Source organism: Salvia splendens, chromosome 11, assembly GCF_004379255.2.
Source record: "Salvia splendens isolate huo1 chromosome 11, SspV2, whole genome shotgun sequence".
In the NCBI taxonomy this organism is placed as follows: domain Eukaryota; kingdom Viridiplantae; phylum Streptophyta; class Magnoliopsida; order Lamiales; family Lamiaceae; genus Salvia; species Salvia splendens.
In genome coordinates, this window is record NC_056042.1 from 12,954,369 (window position 1) to 12,977,263 (window position 22,895).

The window sequence follows — 22,895 nt, forward strand, 5'->3', positions numbered from 1 at the left end:
TGGAACTTCTGCTTGTCCTTCAAGAGGAGCCAGGAGTTGTAATGCTTGAAATCGTCGTACGATGAAATGTACGAAGTAAGCGCTCTATCGCGCACATCAGTCAAACTCTCGCCGCTGCCCTGCTCCCTCAAGCACTTCTCATACTCCGACGAGAACAAATTGACCTACTTCTTCGCCTTATCCCAGTGCTTGCGGAGCTTCTCTCTATGGCGCTTGTAGGCGGCCGACGGCTTGGCCTCGTTGTAGCGATCAGCGATGCGCTCCCAGTACGCTATTTGCTTTTGGTTGTTGGCAAACACCGGGTCCTCTGAAATATCAATCCAACACCTCGTTGATAAGGCTCATTTCATGCATCGGTTTAGGGGTAAAATGTACCCTACTTGATTGGTTTATCGCGCAAAGCAAGTGTTAAATGTGCAGGAATGCCACTTGACCAAGGCAACAAGGCCAAACTGATCAAGCAAGTACAATAGGCGAAAAGAGGCCAGAAATTGGGGGAGTTGATCAAGGGGAGTAACTAAGCAGGCAAGGAGAGGACCACAGGCTTCCAGAAGAAGGACACGCGAGGCAATGAGCTGGATGGTGCGCATCATTCTGTTAGCAAGGACAATGTTCTAGAAGGGGACACATGCTGATATATGAGACGCAAGGACGGAGCTGAGTCATGAATCTGTTACTGAAAAGCGTCGTCATTCTAGAAGGAGAGCATGTAGCAATAGATGAGTCGCTCACACTCAGCATGAGCGAATATATCCTGCCAAGATCGTTATCCAGCTGGAGGTCGTGCCTATAAATAGAGGATGTGCCACCACATTAAGGAGATCCGATCCTTTACTTTCCGTCTTTAGTTTAGTTTAGTTTAGCTCTCTAGTTTAGTTCAGTTCTCTAGATAGCTTAGATAAAGTAATGCTTACATAGAAAAGGTGATCGAAGGAGTGCTGCAGAATACTTGATATCTGTCGGCGTATTCTTAAGTTTCCCGCCGAGGATCTCCTCGGTTTTACTTGCTTTCGTATTTTTCGAAGTGTTAGCTTAGTTTAAATTTCACGTTGTACTGTTCTGAGTTTAGTTTTAATCAAAGTTGATTTCGTTTTCATCGTGGTGTTTACTGTTTCACGTAGTTAATTTTCATTCCAATCTGAAATTCACTTGACCCAGTAGTTAAAATTTCCTTGATCAAGTTAGTAAGTTAAATTCTGTCTAGAGTAAAATCATTAGGTAAAAACTCCCAAAGTTAAAGCGTGGCAGCAGCCAACCCCCTGTTCACTACTCACACACTTGATACACTAGCTTCTCTGTGGGATCGACCCCGAACTTCCCTCTTTACTGTTAAAGTAGTGCAAAATTGAGAGTTTATAAATTACTTTGGTAGGAAACGAGTGAGGGCGAGATTGCATTGATCAAGTGGCAATGACATTTGCAAACTGATCCAACCGGTTCGGTTATCTTCCATATAACTTGATCCACACTCTATTCGCGCCCCCTCTTGAGTTCCTTCCACTCGTCAAGACGATGGTTTCATTAGTTCGTCCTCCCTGGGGTGAACTCTTCATTCTGCTCCGAAAGCTTTAACTTCTGGGCCCTTTGCCTGTTCCGCTTCTTCTTGGTGGCGGCGCTAGAGGCGCGGCGGGGTGGGGCGGGGTCGCGGGTGGGAGACAGCTCAATGCTGGCAGCCCGTACGAATCCGTACTGAAATCGGGATCGTACTGGGTGTTGGAGTCGAAGGGCCGGTATTCATCAGAGTCTGTACCCGGCCACCGTGCACCACCACCGAACATCGGACTATTCGAACTTGGGTAATCACTGAGATTCATTTTATAGTGTAAATAGAGAATGGAAGAGTGAAAGGAAGTTGTGGTGTGTATATATAAATTTTGAAGAATTTTAAAAAAAGGAAATCGCGTTGCATCGTCCGCGGTATCGTCCGCCTCGTCCGCATTTGGGCGGATGATACTGCGGACGATGCCTGGTCGAAGGCCTATCGTCCGCGGACGATGGATGTGCCATCGCCCGCATGGCTACAGTGACATCAGGCGCCCCACCGTGGATGCTCTAACTCTGTCCTTGTAACTTTGAATCAAAATAATGTTATCGAGTTGAACATCTAACCGGAAATAAGGGTCAAATAATACCACCAAAAAGCAAAAACAATAGAAAAAAGCTTGCAAATATTTATTTTATTTATTTTTATTAATTTCAATTGCTGGCATGCATGCTAACACAAAAATCCACCACTTGTATCGAATACTTTAATATCCAATAATTTAGTGTCAAATTAACTAAAAATTGCAATTTCACTTTCCCAACAATAATTAATAACTACAAGTAAACTTCTAAGATCACGGACTAGAAGATTAGCAAATGAAATTAATTTCTTATTTTCATGTCCACGTTTGATTTTGTAGTTTATGCTGTAGCCATTGCTATTGAAAATGAAAGGTGCAATAGGTTCTATTTTTTTTATAAATTATCAAATTCATTTAATTCAAGCCGGCAATTTTTTTTTTTGTGTATATTAGTTCTACTCTCTTCATTTCTGAAAAGTATGAATATATAATTCGACACGGATTTTAATGTATAACTGGTAAAATAAGAGAGAGATAAAAGATAGTGTAAGTATTGGACATATTAGTAGTATATATGTATGTGTAACGTATTGTTTAATTATTCCAAAATTATAAGGAAATAATAAGGAAATAGTAATTCATATTTTTAGAGTAATAATGAAATAATTCATAGGAGGAAGTATGTAATTCTGATCTATTTAGATTTTTAATTTAACAGCAACCTGCCTCTAGTTTATGTGTGATAATGATCAATAATCATATAATTGAACAAAAAGCAAGCTAAATTCTGCAAGAAAAGTCTAGTTTGGCAGCTTGTGTGAAAGTAGCTTTCTGATTCTAGCAATCAGAAATAATCTAGTAAGTCAATCAGAATTTATGGAATAAGAAATGAATATAGCAAGCCAATACTCATCAGTATTTTCAGTGTGTGAACTCTGTTTCTTTAGCTCCATTGATGGCGTTTTTGAGCTTCTCTTTCACTGTATTCTGTGTTTTTCAAATTGTTTTTGCACAGCGAAAAACAGTTCCCACTGAAGGTGTTTGTCAAAATGCCTCTTAGTCATATTTGCATAGTAAAAGACTTACTCTTTTCTTCATTTTCCCTTTCAGTGGATGCTATCAACAAGATAATTGACCATTGGAACCTAAGGAGTAAGCTGAATTTACGCGATGATCCGTGCATTGAAAACGCGATTTGGGCTCCTGATTCGGCTAATCCAAGAATTGCTTGTGACTGTGTTGGGACAGTTTGTCACATAACACATTTGTTAGTTATTCCTTAACCTATACTACTTCCTATGTGTTTGTTTAAGTTTGATTGAAGTAAAGATTGGAGCTTTTTTTTATTTGATTCAGGAAAATATATGCTCTGGACATCTCTGGTGAAATTCCTCAAGAACTGTTTTTGCTGACAGAGTTGATGGACTTGTAATGATATAATGATACTAAAGTTGCAATTTTTTCAATGTTTATAGTTTCAATCATTGAATTTGATTTGATCATTTATATGATGAAGGAACTTGAATCAGAATGTGTTGAATGGATCCATCCCACCAGAAATTGGGCTGCTGTCAAAAATGGAATACTTGTTAGTTATCAAACTATTAATGCACAATCTCTCTCCTGAATAATGCAATGATCTTTCTTGAATTTTCAAGATCCATTTTGATGTTTCAATGTGGAATGTGCAGGGCTCTTGGCATTAACAATTTCACAGGCTCGGTGCCTGCAGCGCTTGGTAATCTCACCAGATTGCGCTCTTTGTGAGTTATAAGCTAAAAATCATTTTGATCATCTCTCCACGCTTGTGATGTTGCTTCTCGTCGTGATGCATCTGTCTTCTTCTTGTTAATGCGATGCAGGAGTTTTGGCTCAAACAACTTGCAAGGAACATTGCCTCGCGAATTGGGAAATCTGACGTTGTTAGATCAGCTGTAAGTAACTTATTTGCTCACATTTTTATTCAAATTTATGCGTTGCTGCAATACATCTTGTGATATTTCAGTGTCATTTGATGCTTCAGATATATTGACAGCAGTGGATTGAGTGGACCAATCCCTCAAGAACTCTCAAATCTCGCATCACTTCAAACAATGTATTTCTTGATCATTCTCTTAAACTTGTTTGTACCATGCTCGATTTAGGCAAAACCATGTCGATGATAGTTGTTGTGTTTTCAGATGGATGTCGGATAATGGCTTCACAGGAGAACTCCCTGAATTCTTGTCCACTTTCACTGAACTCAAAGATCTGTATGCATTGTGGCTTCTCTTTTCGTTTCTGCTTCTCTCCATTTGGCTATTTCTTTCTGAATCACGCTTGCTCATAGGAGAGTTGAAGGAACAAATCTCAAGGGCCCAATTCCCAACAGTTTCAGTGCTCTAACAAAACTGGAAAACCTGTGAGAATCTTATAGAAGTTGCATATTTTTTGAATCACAAGAATGTCTTCTTCTCTTATACTTTCTTCACTCACGTTTCTTTTCAGGAGAATTGGTGATCTTAACGTTGGCGAAAGTGACAGTTCTCTTGATTTCTTAGAGAATCTGACTAGTCTCTCCATATTGTAAGCTCTAAAATCCTCTGCAACAGCTCTCTCAGTTGCTAATTTTGTTTCCCACACTGCACTTCTAACAGATCATTGAGAAACTGCCAAATCCGAGGCCCAATCCCACAACGGCTGAGCACTTTCCCCAACCTTACATTCTTGTGAGTGCCTCCCCACCCACCAGAATTTGATCGTTTATATGTTCGTATCTCATATTTGTATGGGTTCACAAAGACAGGGACTTGAGCTTCAATAAGCTGACGGGGCAGATACCGGCTTCATTCAAGGATTTTTCTTCGCTCAAGTATCTGTAAGTGAGCCATTGCTTCTCTGTAGACAAAAGTTGCATCTATGAGAAATTGATCTATCTCTTGATTACAGATATCTTGGAAGTAATAACATCGACGGAGTTTTACCTTCTGATATAGGTTCAAAACTACTTGCACTGTAAGGCCAAAAACTCATTTGCAAATATATGGAATTTCATGTTGATTTCGTCTTGTTTTGAACGAACGCAGAGACGTATCTTTCAATCCTCTTACTGGAAATATCCCTCTTGATTGGAGCCATGTTTCCATGTAAGCCATCTCCATCCATTTGCAAACTTGTTTCACCACAAATTCAACTGTTTCTCTGAGCTTCTCGGATTGCAGAAACACAGTCGGCACTTCCATCAATGATGTAAATCTCAAGAACCAGTAAGTAAAGTCATCGTTCGAGAAAAAGATAGATGATCTCGAGAAAAACATATCTTGATTCACTACTTTTTCTGCAGGAAGGCCTCTACCATGCTGCAGTGCCTTGATCAAAATATTAACTGCAAAAACAAAGCTCCATCAAGTAAGTAAGCTTATGCAAAACACATCTTTTATGTAAAATTTGATGATTCCTGTTGGAGGTAACTACCATTTTCTTGCAGATTCATTTGCTGTCAACAGTGGTGGTCCGGAGCAAGCTGACACAAATGGCTCCGTATACGACGACGACTCGGAGAAGCTAGGAGCAGCCTCGTTGTACACAAGCAGCAGCAACAAATGGGCAGTGAGCAGCTCCGGAGTCTTCATATCCAACATAAATGGGCCAATTTATATAGCTCAAACAGACTCCCAAATCGCAAACACTCTCGACTCCGAGCTCTACAAAACAGCAAGAATCGCTCCCGCCTCGCTCAGATACTACGGCCTCAGCCTAGAAAACGGAGTCTACCGGGTGGAGCTCCATTTTGCTGAGGTGGTGATGGATTACGACTCCGCTTCTTGGGAGGGCCTTGGCCGGCGCGTCTTCGACGTCTACATTCAGGTATTCGGTTATTTCAGTCGGTTGTTTTTCAGGGTCCGAACTGACTCCGTGAGCACAATGCAAGGGCGAGAGAGTGTTGCAAGATTTCAACATAGTAAAAGAGGCCGGCGGGTCGAAGAGGGCGTTAATCAAGACGTTCAATGCCAATGTGACGAACACGCTGATCGACATTCATCTGATGTGGGCTGGGAAGGGGACTTGCTGCATTCCACGGCAGAGCACGTTTGGCCCTTTGGTTTCGGCAATTGCTGTTTCTCAAGGTCCTTTCTTCTCACGTATACTTTATTCTCTCTCTCCTATATTAATCCTATCTCCATTTAATACATTAAACATAACTTTCTTCAATCTTGTGCCCAAAAGAAATGCATCAGTAAAACTATGCATTCGAGTTTATTTAGCTATGCGCAGTCGTTGGTGATACGTTGTGTACGTGTGCAGTGTCAGCGTACGAGGATTCGTCGAAGGGCGAGGGGAAGCGGGTGGGGAGGATTGTGGGGATTGTGTTTGGGTGTGTAGGAGGTTTGGTGGTAGCATGTGGTGTTGCATATTTCTGGTGGACCAAGAAGGAATCTGGTGACCTGAAGATTTACACACAAGCTCCCAAAGATTAGTTTATGAATTATGATGAATGAATCATGTTTGTTTTATTGTGTGTGTGTGTGTTGTTTGAATCGAAATCTATATATGCTTGCTTCCAATTGTGTCAAATCAGATTAGTTTATAAGTTGATTAAATATGGATAATCTCATAGGTCCAAGTGGCAGATGGGGTATCCACTAATTTGTGCGAAAAAGGCATTCATTCCCCTCAAAATTTATTCATATTTTGACTTGTGAAACCGTCCACACGTCACATTCATAATGGAAATTAATTGAGCACCAGAATAGACTAACCCTCTCACCTAATAGCATCCATAATGAGACTGGACTTCACGCTGCCACATCACCAGCACTAAAATTTTCCTGTCATATCAACTTGTCACATCAACTGGATATCAAATAGCCCTCACATAGCCTTCCCACTACCTATCTACATCACTAATAACAATTATATAATTTAATTTACAATCGTATCAACATACGGAATTTAATTTACGAGACAAATACGGGAAATTCGAATAATACTATTAAAATTTAAAAAGTACATTAATTTTTTAAAAAATAAAATAATTTAAAAAAATTACAAAAATTAAAAAGTACAATTAAAAAAGTAAAACAAGTGGTGCGAATGAAAATGACGTTCAAAGCGCGTATATATAGTGTTTTCGAAAAAAAAATTAAAAATTAAAATCTGACACCGGTCTGACGCCGATCCGGGGCCTAGAATGGCACCGTGAGGATCGGCGTTAGAACCGGCGTCATCACACGAATCGGCATGGCCGCGCCGAAGTTGACGCCGGTCGCAATGGTTCGGCGTCAGAACCGGCGTCGGTGAAAAATCGGCGTCGCGGTTTTGACTCCTCCATTGCTGATGCTCTAAATTATTTCACCTAGCAATGTTGGACTGTACAACATCTACCTGGAAGCCACTGCCAACTTTTGTTGAAATCTATTTAGCGTTGAATTATGGAATTCCAAATCAATAATCACTTTCTAACAAGACCACGACAGAGTTATAAAAATAATTCCAAAAGAGTAAGACCAAATTAAATGTCATTCAAAATTCTCTTTTCTTCCCCTCCCCTTGAGAAAAGAAAAATGAATTCATTTCAATAATTTCAAGCTCCAACTTTGCTAGATGCTTCCAGAAAAGGAGAGATCTAAAGAACGGAAATTTTTCCAAAAACAACTAATGTTCCTTTCTTATATTTGGATTAATCTGACTCAGCATAAATTGATGATTAGGATTATATCGACATGGTCTAAACATAAATGACTAAGTAATTTCAGATGCAAATGATTCTAAAACCTAAATGTAGAATTAAACTAAGATTCCTTTTCTAATTTGGAATTCAGTTGTTCACCCTAATCTAGTATCCATATATAAGTAGAAATAGTCTTAATGCAATATCTAGATACACAAATTTATTATATTAGAAAGAGTAAAAAAAGGGATTAGTGTTCTAGAACAAGAACCTGAAATTGCAAATAATATTACATAACAAGATGATTACACCATTTAAATCTCTCACAATCACTCTTCACCTCAATTTCTCTCTGCCCTCTTCCCCAAAGTCATGCACAAATGCGAGCAAACTCACATCAAATACATTGAAAATTACAAGATTTAAACAAAAGTAAAATCTAACGTATAGAAAAAATTTACCAAGAATCAGTACGGAGCATAGTAGTAACCACCAGCAGGTGGCACTCCGACTCCGTTCACCGGTGGCATTCCGTACGGCATTGGGGGCTGTATGCCAGGAGCGTAATATCCACCCGCGCCGATCTTGTTCAGACTAGCCTGGCCTTGCATGCCGTCTCTGTGATACTGCTGCCACACCATCTGCTCCTGAACCAGCAACTGCTGCTTCTTCTCCATGTCGGCCATCTGCACGTACGAAGGAGGAGCGATGCTCAAGGACGCGGCAAATGGATCCAGTCCAACGGCCTGGACTGTTCCATCCGGTGCAGGGAGTGCCAAGACTGGAGTTTTACTCGCTCCAGGACCCGGCAATGCAACGCTGCTGGCACTTCCACCACTCAAGTGAGCAGTGCTCACATGCTGCCTAACCATTCCCTGATCATACATGCCATTCAACAGCAACGGATCAAGTCCGCCACCCATTGCTGCCTTTTGCTTAGACAAATGACTAGCAGTTTCAACAAGAGCCAGTTCCCAATCGGCCTTGCCTGTCTCTGCAGCTGGATTTTGCCAAGCAGAAGTCATCTCCGACTCCCCATTCGAATGGAATGCTTCCCACGAGCCATTCCCATTGTTGGCCACTGGTCCAGCAAACAATGCCAGAGCAAATTTATTCCCTTGATCATCAGCACTCACTCCCTCGTCCCTTAGATCCAGCAGATCGCCAGTCTCTTGAACGGCAGGCTTAGGAGGCAGAGGCTCAGGTTGTGGTGGGGGAGTATAGTCCTCAGGAGGCGGCAGCGCCTTAATCTCATTCATATCTTGCACCGGCTCTTCCTCCACTGGAGGTGCTGGCAACGCCTCGACCTTCCTCTCTGGACTCTTCATTGCTTTAGCCCTATCCCTCACAAATTCCTCCAATGTCTCCAACAATTTGCCAGTAATTTTCTGAACTTCTGGATAATCAGAAGATCTTGACACGCCAATGTCCTTGCACCAGTTATAAAATCCGACCAGCTCGTCTATCTGCTTTGCTGAGCTCGCATAAGCATCAAACGCCTTCACACAATCCTGATACTCCATATCAAAGAACCTGTCCAACAGCACAGCCAAAACCTCACAGATATCAGCATACAACTTGAAGCTCTCCTTAACAATTGTATACAGTGCAACCAGAATCATCCTCTCATTCTTTGCCAAACCTGTTGGCCGGCAAGACAAAAACCGATCCAACAGCCTCTGCAAATGACCCATCTTCCCAAAGATCCTCTCAGGCGCCATATCCCTGAGAGGAGTAGCATCTTTCCTCTCCTGCGTCGATTCCCTCACATCACCAGACGACCTTGATCTGCGCATTCCATACGGCTCCTCCCGATACTCATGGCTATACTCGTATCCACCCCTGTTTGATTCTGGTGGCGATCGATAATTATATCTATCATCTCTGGCCCCAGATGTCTCCATCTCACCTCCATTCCCGCTCTGCTTCCGCTCATAAATCATCATCTCCAGCCTCTGATCCAGGTAGAGCGCATAGGTCCTCACAAAAGCCGAATGATCCCAAGAGCTCGAGTGCGCCTCGTCGCGGAAATCAGACATATTCAACAGCCTAGTCCCCCTTCTAGTAGCATACATGATTTCCTGCTGGAAGACAGCATCCCCTTCATTGAGCAATCGATGAATAAGTATCAAACACTTGAGAGCCACAATCCAATCACGCGTTTTCCCCAATCTTTTAGACACGGCAACAACACAGGCGCTAACATACCCACGCGAAAAGGAGGTCAATTGGAGAATTTCCCTTATGTACTTCTCTAAAGCCGGATCATCATCGTGGCTGGTAGCTTTGACTATGGCTACTTCCAGCTCCGGCGCCATGTTGCTCGCGACCTTAGCGATCCCGATGCTCGTCTGATCCTTCACCGCCCCGATCGCTTTTCGTATTGTGCTCGGCGCCATGGTTTGAATCCGATCTCGTCAATACCCTACACCAAAAACACAATTTCAACATAAAATCTCACTCGCTATAATCAATTCAGCTAATAACCCCAGATTTTCAGCAACGTAATCAGCAAATCAAATAAAAAACAAACAATCAGCTCATTTTTCAACGAAAACACAACCTTCCGGCGAACAAAATGAAAATAATCAACCAGATTGCTGAGCCTTCAATTTATTCACTTTTCGAAAATTAAACGGATTCAGATCAGACGGCGGCCGACCGCGAAAAATCAGCTGTATGAATAAAGCAGAAAGGAATGAGGTCAGAGGTGCAGTAAAGTGTGTAACAGTGGAATGGGGAGAAATTTGAGGTTTGAGAGAAATCGGAATAGCGCTTCTCTCTCTATTCTTGCAATTCTCTCTCTAGATTTGCTGCAAAATTGGGGAGAGAGAAAGGCATAACTGTGGAATGGAGATCCAAAAAAGAAGGTAAAGAGCAAGAGCACCCACGACCGTGCTCTTGCAAACGAGCACGATTGTGGACCCGACGCCGCTATTTCTGCTTACTCTTAAGTAAGAGCACATCACCCACAGCGGTGCTCTTGCTATTTCTGCTTACTCTTAAGTAAGAGCACATCACCCACAGCGGTGCTCTTCAGCAAGAACGAGCACAAAGGTCCCACCATTCTATTATTCAATTTAAATATAAACATTTCCATAATATTAAAATTTATTAAAAAAATCGAAATAATATTACAAATTACAAATAAATAAAAAAAGACATAATTAAAATCCTAAAAAATAAAAATTACATAATTAAAATCCTAAAAATTAAAAATTATATAATTAAAATACTAAAATTAAAAATTACATAATTAAAGCTAAAAATATCTCCGTTGAAGACTATTCATCCGGCGGCACTACCCCCAATTATTTTTGGAGGCCCAATATCATGGCCTCGTGCGATCGAAGTTGCGAGGGGGTCATAGTTGACCTATCGGCCATATTGAGTTGGGCCAAAATCGCCCACAACGAGTTGGTGGGGGTTGGAGATGGCGCATAGGGCACGGGAACGGGAACGGGAGCGGGTTCGAGAGCATCGTCAGATGGAGTCGCGGCGCGACGGCGGTTGGCCGCCGCCTTCTTCCTTCCTTGCGGTCGGCGTTGGGAACAGCTCGAGCCGGCGTCGGAGCTACCCAAGTTAGCTCCGGCGAGTTGGCTAACCACGTCTTCGGAGCCGGAGTCGGATATGGATACCGACCTTGACCGTTTGGAGGAGCCGCTAGAGGAAGTTGTTACGCCTCCCCTATACTTCGGATGCGACCACGTCTCCTGCCAAATGTTGAGGTACTTGAACGCCTTGTAGTTCATGGATTGGTAGGTCGACATGGCAGAACTGATGATGTCGACCTCGCTCCGGCCGCTCCCCGTCGACCGCTCTTCCTGGAGGTAATACCCCTAGAACTTTTGGATTTCATCGTTGGCTCTGTAGATGGCGTTGCGCACCATACTCTCGTTGCGCTCGATTGTTCCCTCCGGCCGGTTTTCGTTGTACCGGCGACAAATGCGCCACCAAAAGTGATCGCCAGATTGGTTCGTGCCAACCTCCGGATCTTCGGAGATTGACAAGAACGCCTTGAACAATTGCTCCATCTCCGTCGGAGTGTACGGTGTACGGACACCGCAAGTAGGAGGAGTCGGAGTTTGGGAGGGGGCGGTCGACCTCGCTCTAGGTTCGGGTGTCCACCCGTATAACCCTTCGGGGGCATCCTGGTCGTTGATCGGGTAAGGCCAGTAGCCACCTGGAACGCCCGAACTTTGGGTTTGAGGAGGGGCTGAATATTCCGTTTCCAGACTAGGAAACGGTTGTGAACCGAACCAATCAGGGTTCCAACCGTGGGAGCCCGAAGGGTGATCGCCTTGGCCGGACATTGTTATGTTGTATGAGTGGAAGAAAGATTGAGAATGAAGATGAGAGAATGTAGATGAGAATGGAAATGAGAGAATGTAGATGAGAATTGTGTAGTGTGGTGTGAATTTTTTGGTGTGAAAGTGAGAGTATTTATAGATGAAAATATATATTTTTAGGGGAAAAAATAAAAAAAAATTAAAGTGGGTAGAAAACGATAGAAAACGGATATATTTTTTTGGAAAGTGGGAATTTTTTTTTTATTTTTAATCGGTTTTTTAGTTAAAAACCGATTTTTTTAAAAAAATTCAAATGCAACGGCTATGTCGTTGCCCAATCACGTCAAGCCACGTCACCTGCTCGCTAGCACGGACGTGCTCGATGCATCGAGCAACGCCGTGCTAGCGGTGCTAGCACAACGGCGGACGACATCTTTCGTGCCGTTGGTACGGACGGACGGACGCCATCCGTCCATCGTTGCAGTTGCTCTAACGCTATGTAGCCATAACGTGGCCAGCCACACAATGACATTTTTGTAAATAATTATAAAAGTCAATGTAATAAATTAATAGTAATAGTTAGTGCTAAGATAATTTTACGTAATTACCTTTTTCTCAAATTTTCAAATCAAATTTAAATTTACATCATTCTCTCTCCATAATAATTTATGCACAATTTACGTATATGTATATTGTATTGGAAATAATCATATCTATACCTATTATTTATAAGTTATTTAAATATTAATGCTAAATATAATATAGTTTAAATTATTTCATTTGTAAGTGAAGCTAAATACCAATTATATAATTTTAATATCATGAATATATTTATATTCTAATTTAAAAGTAGTTATATAATACAAATTAAATAATAATAGAACATAATTAAAAGTAAAAAAGAAAAAAGAAAAAAGGAAAGAAATATGACACAAAAGAAACGCACACATACACAATATAATATTTCCAAGATTATTTATTATTAGTTGTACTCTAGCCCTTATTTATGCAATGGAGTAAATTAGTCTTGAAAATTTTATACTTTTAAGATGAACTAATTTCAAGTAAAATAGCATTAAATGCATAATTTTTATTAATATTTTAGCATCACTCATAAAAAAATTAGTCTAGAAAAATTAGAGTGAGCAGAAAGGTGGATTTAAATGGTGCAGTGAGATCCGGGAGAATCGCGGCCGTCGATTTCGAGTTAATCGGAATATATACTATTCCTTTGTCTCAATTTCTAATTGACACGTAATTTTATGTAATTTTATTTTATCAGTAAAGCAAAAAAAAAAAGTAATAAAAAAATTAGAGAAAAATATATCATTTAGAGTGAGATATTTAAAAAAGTGTGTTAATTAAAATATGATATAGTGGGATATCAAGAAAAATAGAAAAATGTGTCATTTAAAGTAAAGTAATACAGAACAAGTATACTTTCTAAGATATCTCCCTCCCTCCATCTCTTATTATTCTTCTTCTTGTGTTTAATTTAATTAATTTATGTATTTATAGTGATTGATCCATTACTTAATGTAATGAAGTATATATAAATTAAATAGAAAATATAAAATGGGAAGTGGGGTATGGCGGTGCTGACATTTGAGGGAACTAATGTGGCCTATTATGTGGTCTCAGAATGCCACTTTTTGTAGTTGTCGGTGCTGGACTGAGTGAATTTTGTGTAATTAGATTATAGTTGCATTATTTCTCTTTTATACTCCATATGAATTATTATGACAATAAAAAATTAGATACATATAAGAGCATCCACAGTGGGACAGATGTCCCGACGGACATCCCGACGGACTTCTCAAAAACACCTCCTGCCACGTCATAAGGACATCCCACTGTACTGCCACGTCATAAGGACATCCCACTGCATAATTGCGGACATCCCGAAGGACATCCCGACGGATTTCCACAATAATAAAAATTCACAAATTCACCAAATTAAACAATTTACGAAATTAAATAATTTACGGAATTAAAATTTCGACACGAATACGGAAGGAGAAAGTGCAATGAAAATTTCATTAAATAAAAAAAATAAAAAAAGTACATTTCAACAAAAAAAAGTCAAAACAAATTACATTATAAATATCAACGACGACCCATCCGCATCCATAGCTCTTCAATTATATCGTTCTGGAGTCGAATATGGGCTTGTCGTTGGCACATGTCGGCAAATGCACGGACTCGATCGGCCTCTTCATGGGGTATCCCCATACGTACATTGGCGGTGGTCACGCCGTGGCTTAGACCGGCATCATAAAAATCATCACTGGCCCAATCATTCAGTGTTGGACCTTCATCTTCGATAATCATGTTGTGCATGATAATACAAGCATACATGATATCAGCAATGCTGTCAATATACCACAGTCGTGACTGACCCTTTACTGGCGCCCATCGAGCCTGGAGCACACCAAATGCCCGCTCCACATCCTTGCGCTGCCTCCTGACGACCCGCAAAATAGATCTTCTTTTCGTCTGTTGCGCATCTGATCGTTTTCACAAAGACGGGCCACATAGGGTATATCCCATCCGCCAAATAATAGCCCATATTGTGCTGGTTGCCGTTGGCGACGAAATTGACGGCCGGACCAACGCCCATGCACTAGTCGTTGAAAAGGGGCGACGACTAGAGGACGTGGGATTCTTACTCCAAAATACGCAGGTCAAATCCACAGCCGGTAGTCAACTACCGCTTCAAGGATCATCGTGGGATTCTTGCCCTTGAAGCCGGTAGTGAACTCCCCTTTCCAGGCGGTGGGGCAGTTCTTCCACTCCCAATGCATACAATCCCTCAGAGCCTGGCAATGTTCGGGGGTAGGCTTCCGAAGATACCTATCTCCGAATATCTCCCTAACGCCCTCACAAAAATACTTCAGACATTCGCGGGCAGTTGTCTCGCCGATGTGGAGGTACTCATCGAACATGTCGGCCGCACCTCCGTATGCTAGCTGTCTGATTGCGCAAGTGCACTTCTGTATCGGCGAGTGGACGAGTTTACCAACCACATCCTCCCTCATCCTGAAATACTCGTATAGACGCTCTAAAGTGCCCACGATATACAAAAATAGCGGACGATGCATCCTAAAACGTCGCCGGAATATGTTCTCCCCAAACTGCAGCTCCGGAGCGAAGTAGTCCTCATACAACCGACAGTGTGCAGCGATGTGGTCCCGGGGTACTATAGTTCGACGATGGATGGGTCGAGGTACCTCCGGCTGCTGCTGCTGCTGCAAGGCCGCTTGTATCTCGCGGTTTATCTCCCTGGACGTAACGGCCCGCAACTGTTCTTTAATTACGTCATCAGCACCCCCACCACTACCACCCGCACCACTACACTACCACTAGCTATTTTGGATATATAAAAGAAACGTAGAGAGAGAGAGAGAAACTCGTTAAAACAAATGGTGCGAATAAAATGAAGTTCAACGAGCCGTATACATAGAGTTTTTTTTTTTTAAAATAAAAATCGGGACGTCCGTCGGGAACCCGCAATGGCGGACGTCACGACGGACGTCGTCGGAAAGCCGCGGATCTGCGGTGTCTGTAGCGGACGTCCGCATCCGTCCCTCCCACGCCTAATGGCAGACGTCCCGCGCGGACATCCGGCACGCCAGTCCGACGTCCGCCGGGACGTCTGCCGCTACGGATGCTCTTATGATTTATTTTTACAAAAAGGATATCCATACTCAAACCTCAGTTTATTAGTGTTATAAAAGGACTAATGGGCATCTAAATTCCAGTAGTAGTACTACCTAAGAGCATTCGCAGCGGTGCTCGCGCCCAAGGACGACGTCCGTGCCGCTGGCGTGGCTCACCGCTGCTCGCCGCTGGCACGACGTTGCTCGATGCATCGAGCACGTTCGTGCCGCTGAGCAGCTGACGTGGCGACACCTGATTGGCCAACGGTAATGCCGTTGACATTTTCATTTTTTCATTTTTTTAAAAATCAGATTTAATTTAAAAAATCTGAATTAAATAAATAAATAAATATTTTCCCACTTCCCAATAAATTATATCCGTTTTATCCCCACTTTAATTTATTTTTCAATTTTTTTTCCTAAAATTCACATTTTCATCTATAAATACCCCAACTTCTACACAAAAAATTTCACATCACACTACACAATTCTCATCTAAATTCTCTCATTTTCTCTTATCAATTATCAATCTTTCTTTCACTCTTACAAAAAAAAATGTCCGGCTCCGGCGATCACCCCTCAGATTCCCGCGGTTGGAACCACGAATGGTTCGGCTTACAACCATTTCCTAGTCCGGAAAAGCAATTTCAGCCCCTCCTCAAACCCAAGGTTCTCAAGTTCCGGGTGGTTACCGGCCTTACTCGGTGGACGACCAAGATGTTGAAAACGTGAAGGAAATAGAGAAGCCTCAAGCTTTTCATTTCCTAAGCCTTTTGGCTTTTCACTCCCAAGGTAACCTCCAAAATGTTTATGAGGTGCCTTAATGCCGAGACTCTTCATGTAGGTACTCCTATCCTATAAATAGATGGAGTTTTGGGAGATGATAAACACGAACAACAAACATTCTCTCTTTTCTCTCAAGGTCTCTACATCATAATGTGCATCTTAGGAGCATTGTCTAGCTCAATTCTCGGAACTCCATCAAGTTCGCCGGTGCCTAGCGGGTTTGAGGTGCTTCTACACGCTAGGAGGAAGTGGTTTTATCTTTGGGGGCAATACGCCATTCCGTGAGCACTAGCCGGGGCGTAATTTGTCTTGCGGAAAGAGGGCTTTCCTCGACTCGACTTATAAATTTGGTTTGCTTTATTTCCGTTGTAATTTTCATTCCTCTTTTGTTGCAAGTTTCCTTTCGATTGTAATAGTTAGAGTACCGCCTGTACACGGCTTGGGAATTTCTTCCCACTATTTCTAACAATCGCAAGACAAATTAGTGTACTCTTCTAAAGACAGAATTATACCAATTGGAGTTGGAGGAAACATGAGCTCCAAAGCTGGAATGAAGAAACGAACAGTCGCAATGTTCATGGGCTACGAAATGGTTAATTCCCTGAGATCAATTCTCTTGAGAATTGTGTTTATCGTTTGTCAGTTGACAAGCAAGACCAATTTAGACTTGGTAGTAGTAATTGGGATGCATGGGTTGTTGAATATACCAATGCACATATGGTTCGATATAATTGTGTACTTATTGTTGGAGACGATATTGTGCAAATAATTTGAACGTGTTGTTATAAACAACAATGATCACGAGGTGGTCGCAATGGTCTCCGACGTGAACCATGGTAACAATCCAAATGAATGGTTTGTTGATACGGGTGCCACATGTCATGTGTGCTCCGAGAGAAGCGTTTTTCTACTTACAAATCTGTTGGAGGTAGAAAAGTACGTATGGGAAACCAAGCCTCTTCTAAGGTGGTTGGTGTGGGTAATGTGTTCCTAAAATTAGGATCTGGAAAAGTTCTTACCCTTAAGGATGTACTGCATGTCCTAGACATCCGAAATAATTTGGTGTCAGACTCACTTCTAGTAAATCATGTATTTTCACTAGAATTTGAGTGTGAAAAGGTTTTATTGACCAAGTATGGAAAGTTCATAGGTGAAGGCCACCTAGTGAATGGACTTTTTGAGCTGAATGTTACAGTCATTCACCGTGGAAAAGGAATAAGCAATAAGGAAGATGACACGTTCTCTTATTTGCTTGAGAGCTCTGATTTATGGCATAATAGATTAGGACATGTAAATCTAAATGCTATAAAAAGACTAGTAAATCTTAATTTACTAAAAGTAGATAAGTTTAACTCACAAGAAAGATGTGAAGTGTGTGTTGAAGCCAAAATGGCTAAACTGCCGTTCCATTCGGTAGAGCGAAGCACAAAACCTCTTGAATTGATCCATACAGACGTATGTGATTTGAAATTTGTGCAAACAAGAGGTGGTAAAAAGTACTTCATCACATTTATAGATGATTGCACAAGGTATTGTTACCTTTACTTATTAAGAAGTAAAGATGAGGCAATTGAAGCGTGTAAAGACTTCAAAAAAGAAGCCGAAAATCAACTTAATTGTCGAATTAAGTGTGTTCGAAGTGATAGAGGTGGTGAGTATGTAGCTCCGTTTGCAGAATTATGTCATGCAAGTGGTATAATTCACCAAACCACAGCTCCATATTCTCCTCAATCAAATGGTGTTGCCGAACGCAAAAATCAAACACTAAAAGAGATGATGAATGCTTTGTTGATTAATTCAGGATTACCCCAGAACATGTGGGGGGAGGCTGTGTTAACAGGGAATCATATCCTGAACAAAATTCCACCAAAAAATAGGGATGTGACTCCTTATGAGTTGTGGAAAGGGATGAAACCTTCGTATTCATACCTCAAAGTGTGGGGGTGTTTAGCGAAGGTAGAAGTGCCACCTCCGAAACAAGTTGCAATAGGCCCTAAAACAGTCGATTGCATCTTTATTGGCCATGCACTTAATAGTAGTGCCTATCGTTTCCTAGTCCATAGATCAGCTGTGCCTGGCGTGGCTGAAGGAACAACGATTGAGTCAAGGAATGCTATATTCTTTAAGAATGTTTACCCTTGCAAGAGGCAAGAGGATCGTTCTAGTGAAAGAATGATGGATGAATCCACTAGTTCTAATCCTCCAAAAAGGACGAGGTCAAGTCCTGATGATGTTGAACCAAGACGTGGTAAAAGAGTTAAAGTTGCTAAAATATTTGGTCCCGACTTCATAACTTTTATGTTGGATGACGAACCAAAGTCATTGGCGGAAGCTCTGTCTGGCCCAGATACAGCGTGGTGGCAAGAAGCTATCAACAGTGAAATTGAATCCATCATGAGAAATAACACTTGGGTGTTAGTAGACTTGCCTGAAGGTTGTAAGGCTTTAGGGTGCAAGTGGATTCTGAAAAGGAAATATAAGCCCGATGGTACTATAGATAAGTACAAAGCTCGCCTAGTTGTCCAAGGCTTTAAGTAGAAAGAAGGGTATGACTTTTTTGATACCTATTCACCTGTTATGAGAATCACTTCCATTCGGGTGCTTCTTGCGATTGCTGCTTTGCACAATCTCGATATTCACCAAATGGATGTGAAAACTGCGTTTCTGAATGGTGATCTGGAAGAAGAAATATATATGGAACAACCCGAAGGGTTTGTTGTGCCTGGGCAAGAGCGTAAAGTATGCAAACTGGTAAAGTCATTATATGGGTTGAAGCAAGCACCATTACAATGGCATTTAAAATTTGACAACGTGATGTTGGCAAATGGATTCACTATCAATGAGTGCGATAAGTGTGTTTACATTAAGAACACAGATAACGGTTTTGTTATTGTGTGTCTTTATGTAGATGATATGTTGATTACGGGCAGCAATTGTGCCATTATCAACGAAACCAAAAATATGTTGAAGAGAAATTTCGACATGAAAGATATGGGTTTAGCTGATGTGATTCTCGGAATCAAAATTAAAAGGAATCATGAGGGAATTGCTCTGACACAATCTCATTATATTGAGAAAGTGCTAAAGAAATTTCACTCGTTCGATTGTGAGCCAGTTAAGACTCCATTGGAACCCAACGTGCATTTGAGTAAGCACACGGGTGAGCCTATAGCTCAAGAAGAATATGCAAAGATCAAAGGGAGTTTGATGTTTATCACAAACTGCACCCGACCAGATCTTGCGTGTACGGTGAATAAGCTGAGCCGATTTACGAGCAACCCAAGCAAGGAACATTGGAAAGCTCTACGTAGGGTTTTGAGATACTTGAAGTATACTCTTAACTTTGAGCTGCAGTACATAAGATATCCCCAAGTACTTGAAGGGTACTGTGATGCAAATTGGATCTCTGTTTCAAAAGACTCATTCTTGACGAGTGGTTATGTGTTCACTGTGGGGGGTGGTGCTGTTTCGTGGAAGTCGACGAAACAAACGTGTATAGCTCGTTCCACCATGGAATCTGAGTTTATCGCATTGGATAAAGCAGGGGAAGAAGCCGAGTGGCTCAGAAATTTCCTAGAATGTATTCCATGTTGGAAGAAGCCAGTGCCGACAGTAGTGATATACTGTGATAGCCAAGCAGCTATAGGGAGAGCACACAGTGGCTTATACAACGGTAAGTCTCGACATATTCGTCGGCGACATAATACCGTCAGGCAATTGATCACAAGTGGTGTTATCACAGTTGACTATGTAAGGTCAGTTGATAACTTAGCGGATCCGTTAACAAAAGGTTTAAACCGTAATCAAATGCATAAATTGCTAAAAGGAATGGGACTGAAAACCACATCTTAAAAGATGATTATAGTGGTAACCCAACCATGCGATTGGAGATCCCATGGGCTTGGTTCAATGGAAAAAAGAAGCTATATGAATCTAGTTGTAACACTCGGAAGATTTTTAATCTTCGCCCATTCTTTAGAAAGCATTGAGTGTTGTAACCTGCATGTGGTAAGAGGCTAAGTTTTGACTTTTAATGATTCTTAGAAACCTCGAGGAGGTGGGTATTGCAGGATACCTGGAAAAGAATCACCTATGTAAGTGAAGAAGTGTGGGCCGCTTCAACATGTGAATCACTTATGAATCCAAAGTGGTGTTCCATGGCCAGTAAAGGACACAAACGTGAGAACTGATGAGTTTGTAAATAATATTGTGTCAATATTATTGTCTCGGTATACACCAAGGAGGAATGGTTCAAGGCATCACGTCCACCAGGCCGCCGGTATGCCCGATAGTGTTGACTATGGAAAGTTCAAAGCCCCAAGCTACTATTCCAAATGCAATATTGTTTCTCGAGAATTGAGCATAGAGTCTGCATGCATGCAGCGCTCTAACCAATGTGGGGGATTGTTGAAAACGTGAAGGAAATAGAGAAGCCTCAAGCTTTTCATTTCCTAAGCCTTTTGGCTTTTCACTCCCAAGGTATCCTCCAAAATGTTTATGAGGTGCCTTAATGCCGAGACTCTTCATGTAGGTACTCATATCCTATAAATAGGTGGAGTTTTGGGAGATGATAAACACGAGCAACAAACATTCACTCTTTTCTCTCAAGGTCTCTACATCATAGTGTGCATCTTAGGAGCATTGTCTAGCTCGATTCTCGGAACTCCATCAAGTTCGCCGGTGCCTAGCGGGTTTGAGGTGCTTCTACACGCTAGGAGGAAGTCGTTTTATCTTTGGGGGCAATACGCCATTCCGTGAGCACTAGCCGGGGGCGTAATTTGTCTTGCGGAAAGAGGGCTTTCCTCGACTCGACTTATAAATTTGGTTTGCTTTATTTCCTTTGTAATTTTCATTCCTCTTTTGTTGCAAGTTTCCTTTCTGATAAGTCGTATTCTAGGCTTTTGTTACGGGTCAGTATGATGTGCATATTTGAACTTTATCTGCAAAACAAGTTGCTTAAGCTTGCAGGTTGAGTGTTCTAGCCAATAGGCAAAGCTTCAGATACTTCAGGTGAAAAGGGAGTGAGGACGATTACGTACTGACCAGTATACATGCAAAAATGGCTCGAGATGGAGAAGAAGGATAGCTGGGACTGATCAACCACAATTAAGGGCAAAGAAGTCATCTCACCACAAGGTTTTACCCTAAAATCAAGGGTAAGCCTCCCTATAAAAGGAAGCCACTTGGAGAGAGAAAAGAGGATCTATTTTTTCATCATCATCACTCTTAGGTAGAATTCTCTCGGTAGCTCAGTCTTTCAGCCCAGTCCAGAGTCTCGTTCCTCGCCACTGCCATGGTCACTTGAAGATCAAGAAGTTCCCAGAGTTCCAGACGTTCTCATCCAGTCAGCAAGATCGTAGTTGGAAGTTCCATCGCCCGGCGTGGCAAAACACTTTTATTTCACTTTCGTAGTTAAATTGCTTGTTTTTCCTTACGCTGGATCTTTGTTTGCTTTTGAATTTCACTGCCTAGAAGTACTTTGTTTGAAGATCCAAACATGTTTTATGCTATAAAGTTATTTTCTGTTCAGTTTACTTCGCCGATCTCTTTTCCTTCTGCCTAGTTAGCTTAGATCTAGAGTTTCTGGTCGTTTTGAGTATCGAATCGTGTGTTTCCAGTTAGTAGTTTATTTCTTCGAGTTAGCATAATCTGTTTACTTTTACTTCATAGAGGTTTGTTTCATGCAAGGTGCAGTTATGTGTTTCCTGTTTTCTTCCATGCTGATCAGTAGGCGGGATTTCAGTTTCGATGTTTGATTTTCGATTTGGAATTTTTGATTGTAGATCTGTGTTCGTGAGTTATTAATCTGTGTTTTTATGGTGCTGAATCTGGTTTGTTTTCTGATTTTAGTTTGTGTTTGTTGAAGAAGATGATGTCCATATCCAAGTTTGGGACCACTTTGCTTTTTAGATGCTTTTTGCTTTTTGTCCTTCACCTTTAGTACACCCTGCAGATCTGTCAGCCTAGTCACCACAACTACCACTTATTCTCTGCTTTTCTGTTTAGCCTTTTATAGAAACCTAGTACTTTCCGCATATTTTATGTTACACCGCATCCACCATAATTCCACGTACACCACTACATGTCGACCACCATTCACCCTTCCTAGTCAGTAGGACACCATCTTAATTTCCCGTCTAGGTAGAGACTCAACCCAAGCGTGGTAGCTAACCAACCTTTCCAAATATCACCCCAGTAGTTTAAACGCACCATCTCTGTGGGATTTGACCCTTATCACCACTATACTGATCAGTAGAAGTGGGTTGAGGAATCTTTGAAACCAGGGTCTAGGCTTAGTTAGGATCTCTATCCTGACCAGTAGGATATATCCTTGCTTCAACGACACCTACGCACCTTTGGTCCTTTTCAAATGGCGCCGTTGTCGGGGATGGATGGCGTTTTTGAGTTGCTATTGTGTGTGATACTTTGGTGTATATATTGTGTA

At 41.6% G+C, this 22,895-nt stretch overlaps 2 protein-coding genes across 3 annotated transcripts; one reads left to right on the forward strand and one right to left on the reverse strand.

Annotated features, from left to right (window-relative positions):
• The first annotated feature begins 2,783 nt into the window (after window positions 1-2,783).
• On the forward strand, window positions 2,784-6,620 carry LOC121756400 (probable LRR receptor-like serine/threonine-protein kinase At1g56130). 2 transcript variants are annotated; one of them, XM_042151947.1, is made up of 19 exons: window positions 2,784-2,924; window positions 3,177-3,333; window positions 3,423-3,494; window positions 3,583-3,654; window positions 3,758-3,829; window positions 3,929-4,000; window positions 4,090-4,161; window positions 4,247-4,318; window positions 4,396-4,467; window positions 4,554-4,631; window positions 4,703-4,774; window positions 4,852-4,923; window positions 4,995-5,060; window positions 5,132-5,191; window positions 5,267-5,311; window positions 5,389-5,453; window positions 5,533-5,912; window positions 5,977-6,172; window positions 6,351-6,620. In XM_042151947.1, coding segments are annotated over exons 1-19 (1,869 nt in total). In that variant the 5' UTR covers window positions 2,784-2,923; the 3' UTR covers window positions 6,524-6,620. The 2 variants fall into 2 exon arrangements, with proteins under 2 accessions (XP_042007881.1, XP_042007880.1); XM_042151946.1 differs by lacking the exon at window positions 2,784-2,924 and adding an exon at window positions 2,943-3,103.
• A 1,346-nt stretch (window positions 6,621-7,966) lies between these two features.
• On the reverse strand, window positions 7,967-10,562 carry LOC121756300 (probable clathrin assembly protein At4g32285). The gene is made up of 2 exons (XM_042151804.1): window positions 10,280-10,562; window positions 7,967-10,141 (listed from the first exon to the last, which is right to left on the reverse strand). Exon 2 carries the CDS (start codon window positions 10,113-10,115, stop codon window positions 8,184-8,186), a length of 1,932 nt encoding a protein of 643 aa, XP_042007738.1. The 5' UTR covers window positions 10,116-10,141; window positions 10,280-10,562; the 3' UTR covers window positions 7,967-8,183.
• Between the last annotated feature and the right edge of the window lie 12,333 nt (window positions 10,563-22,895).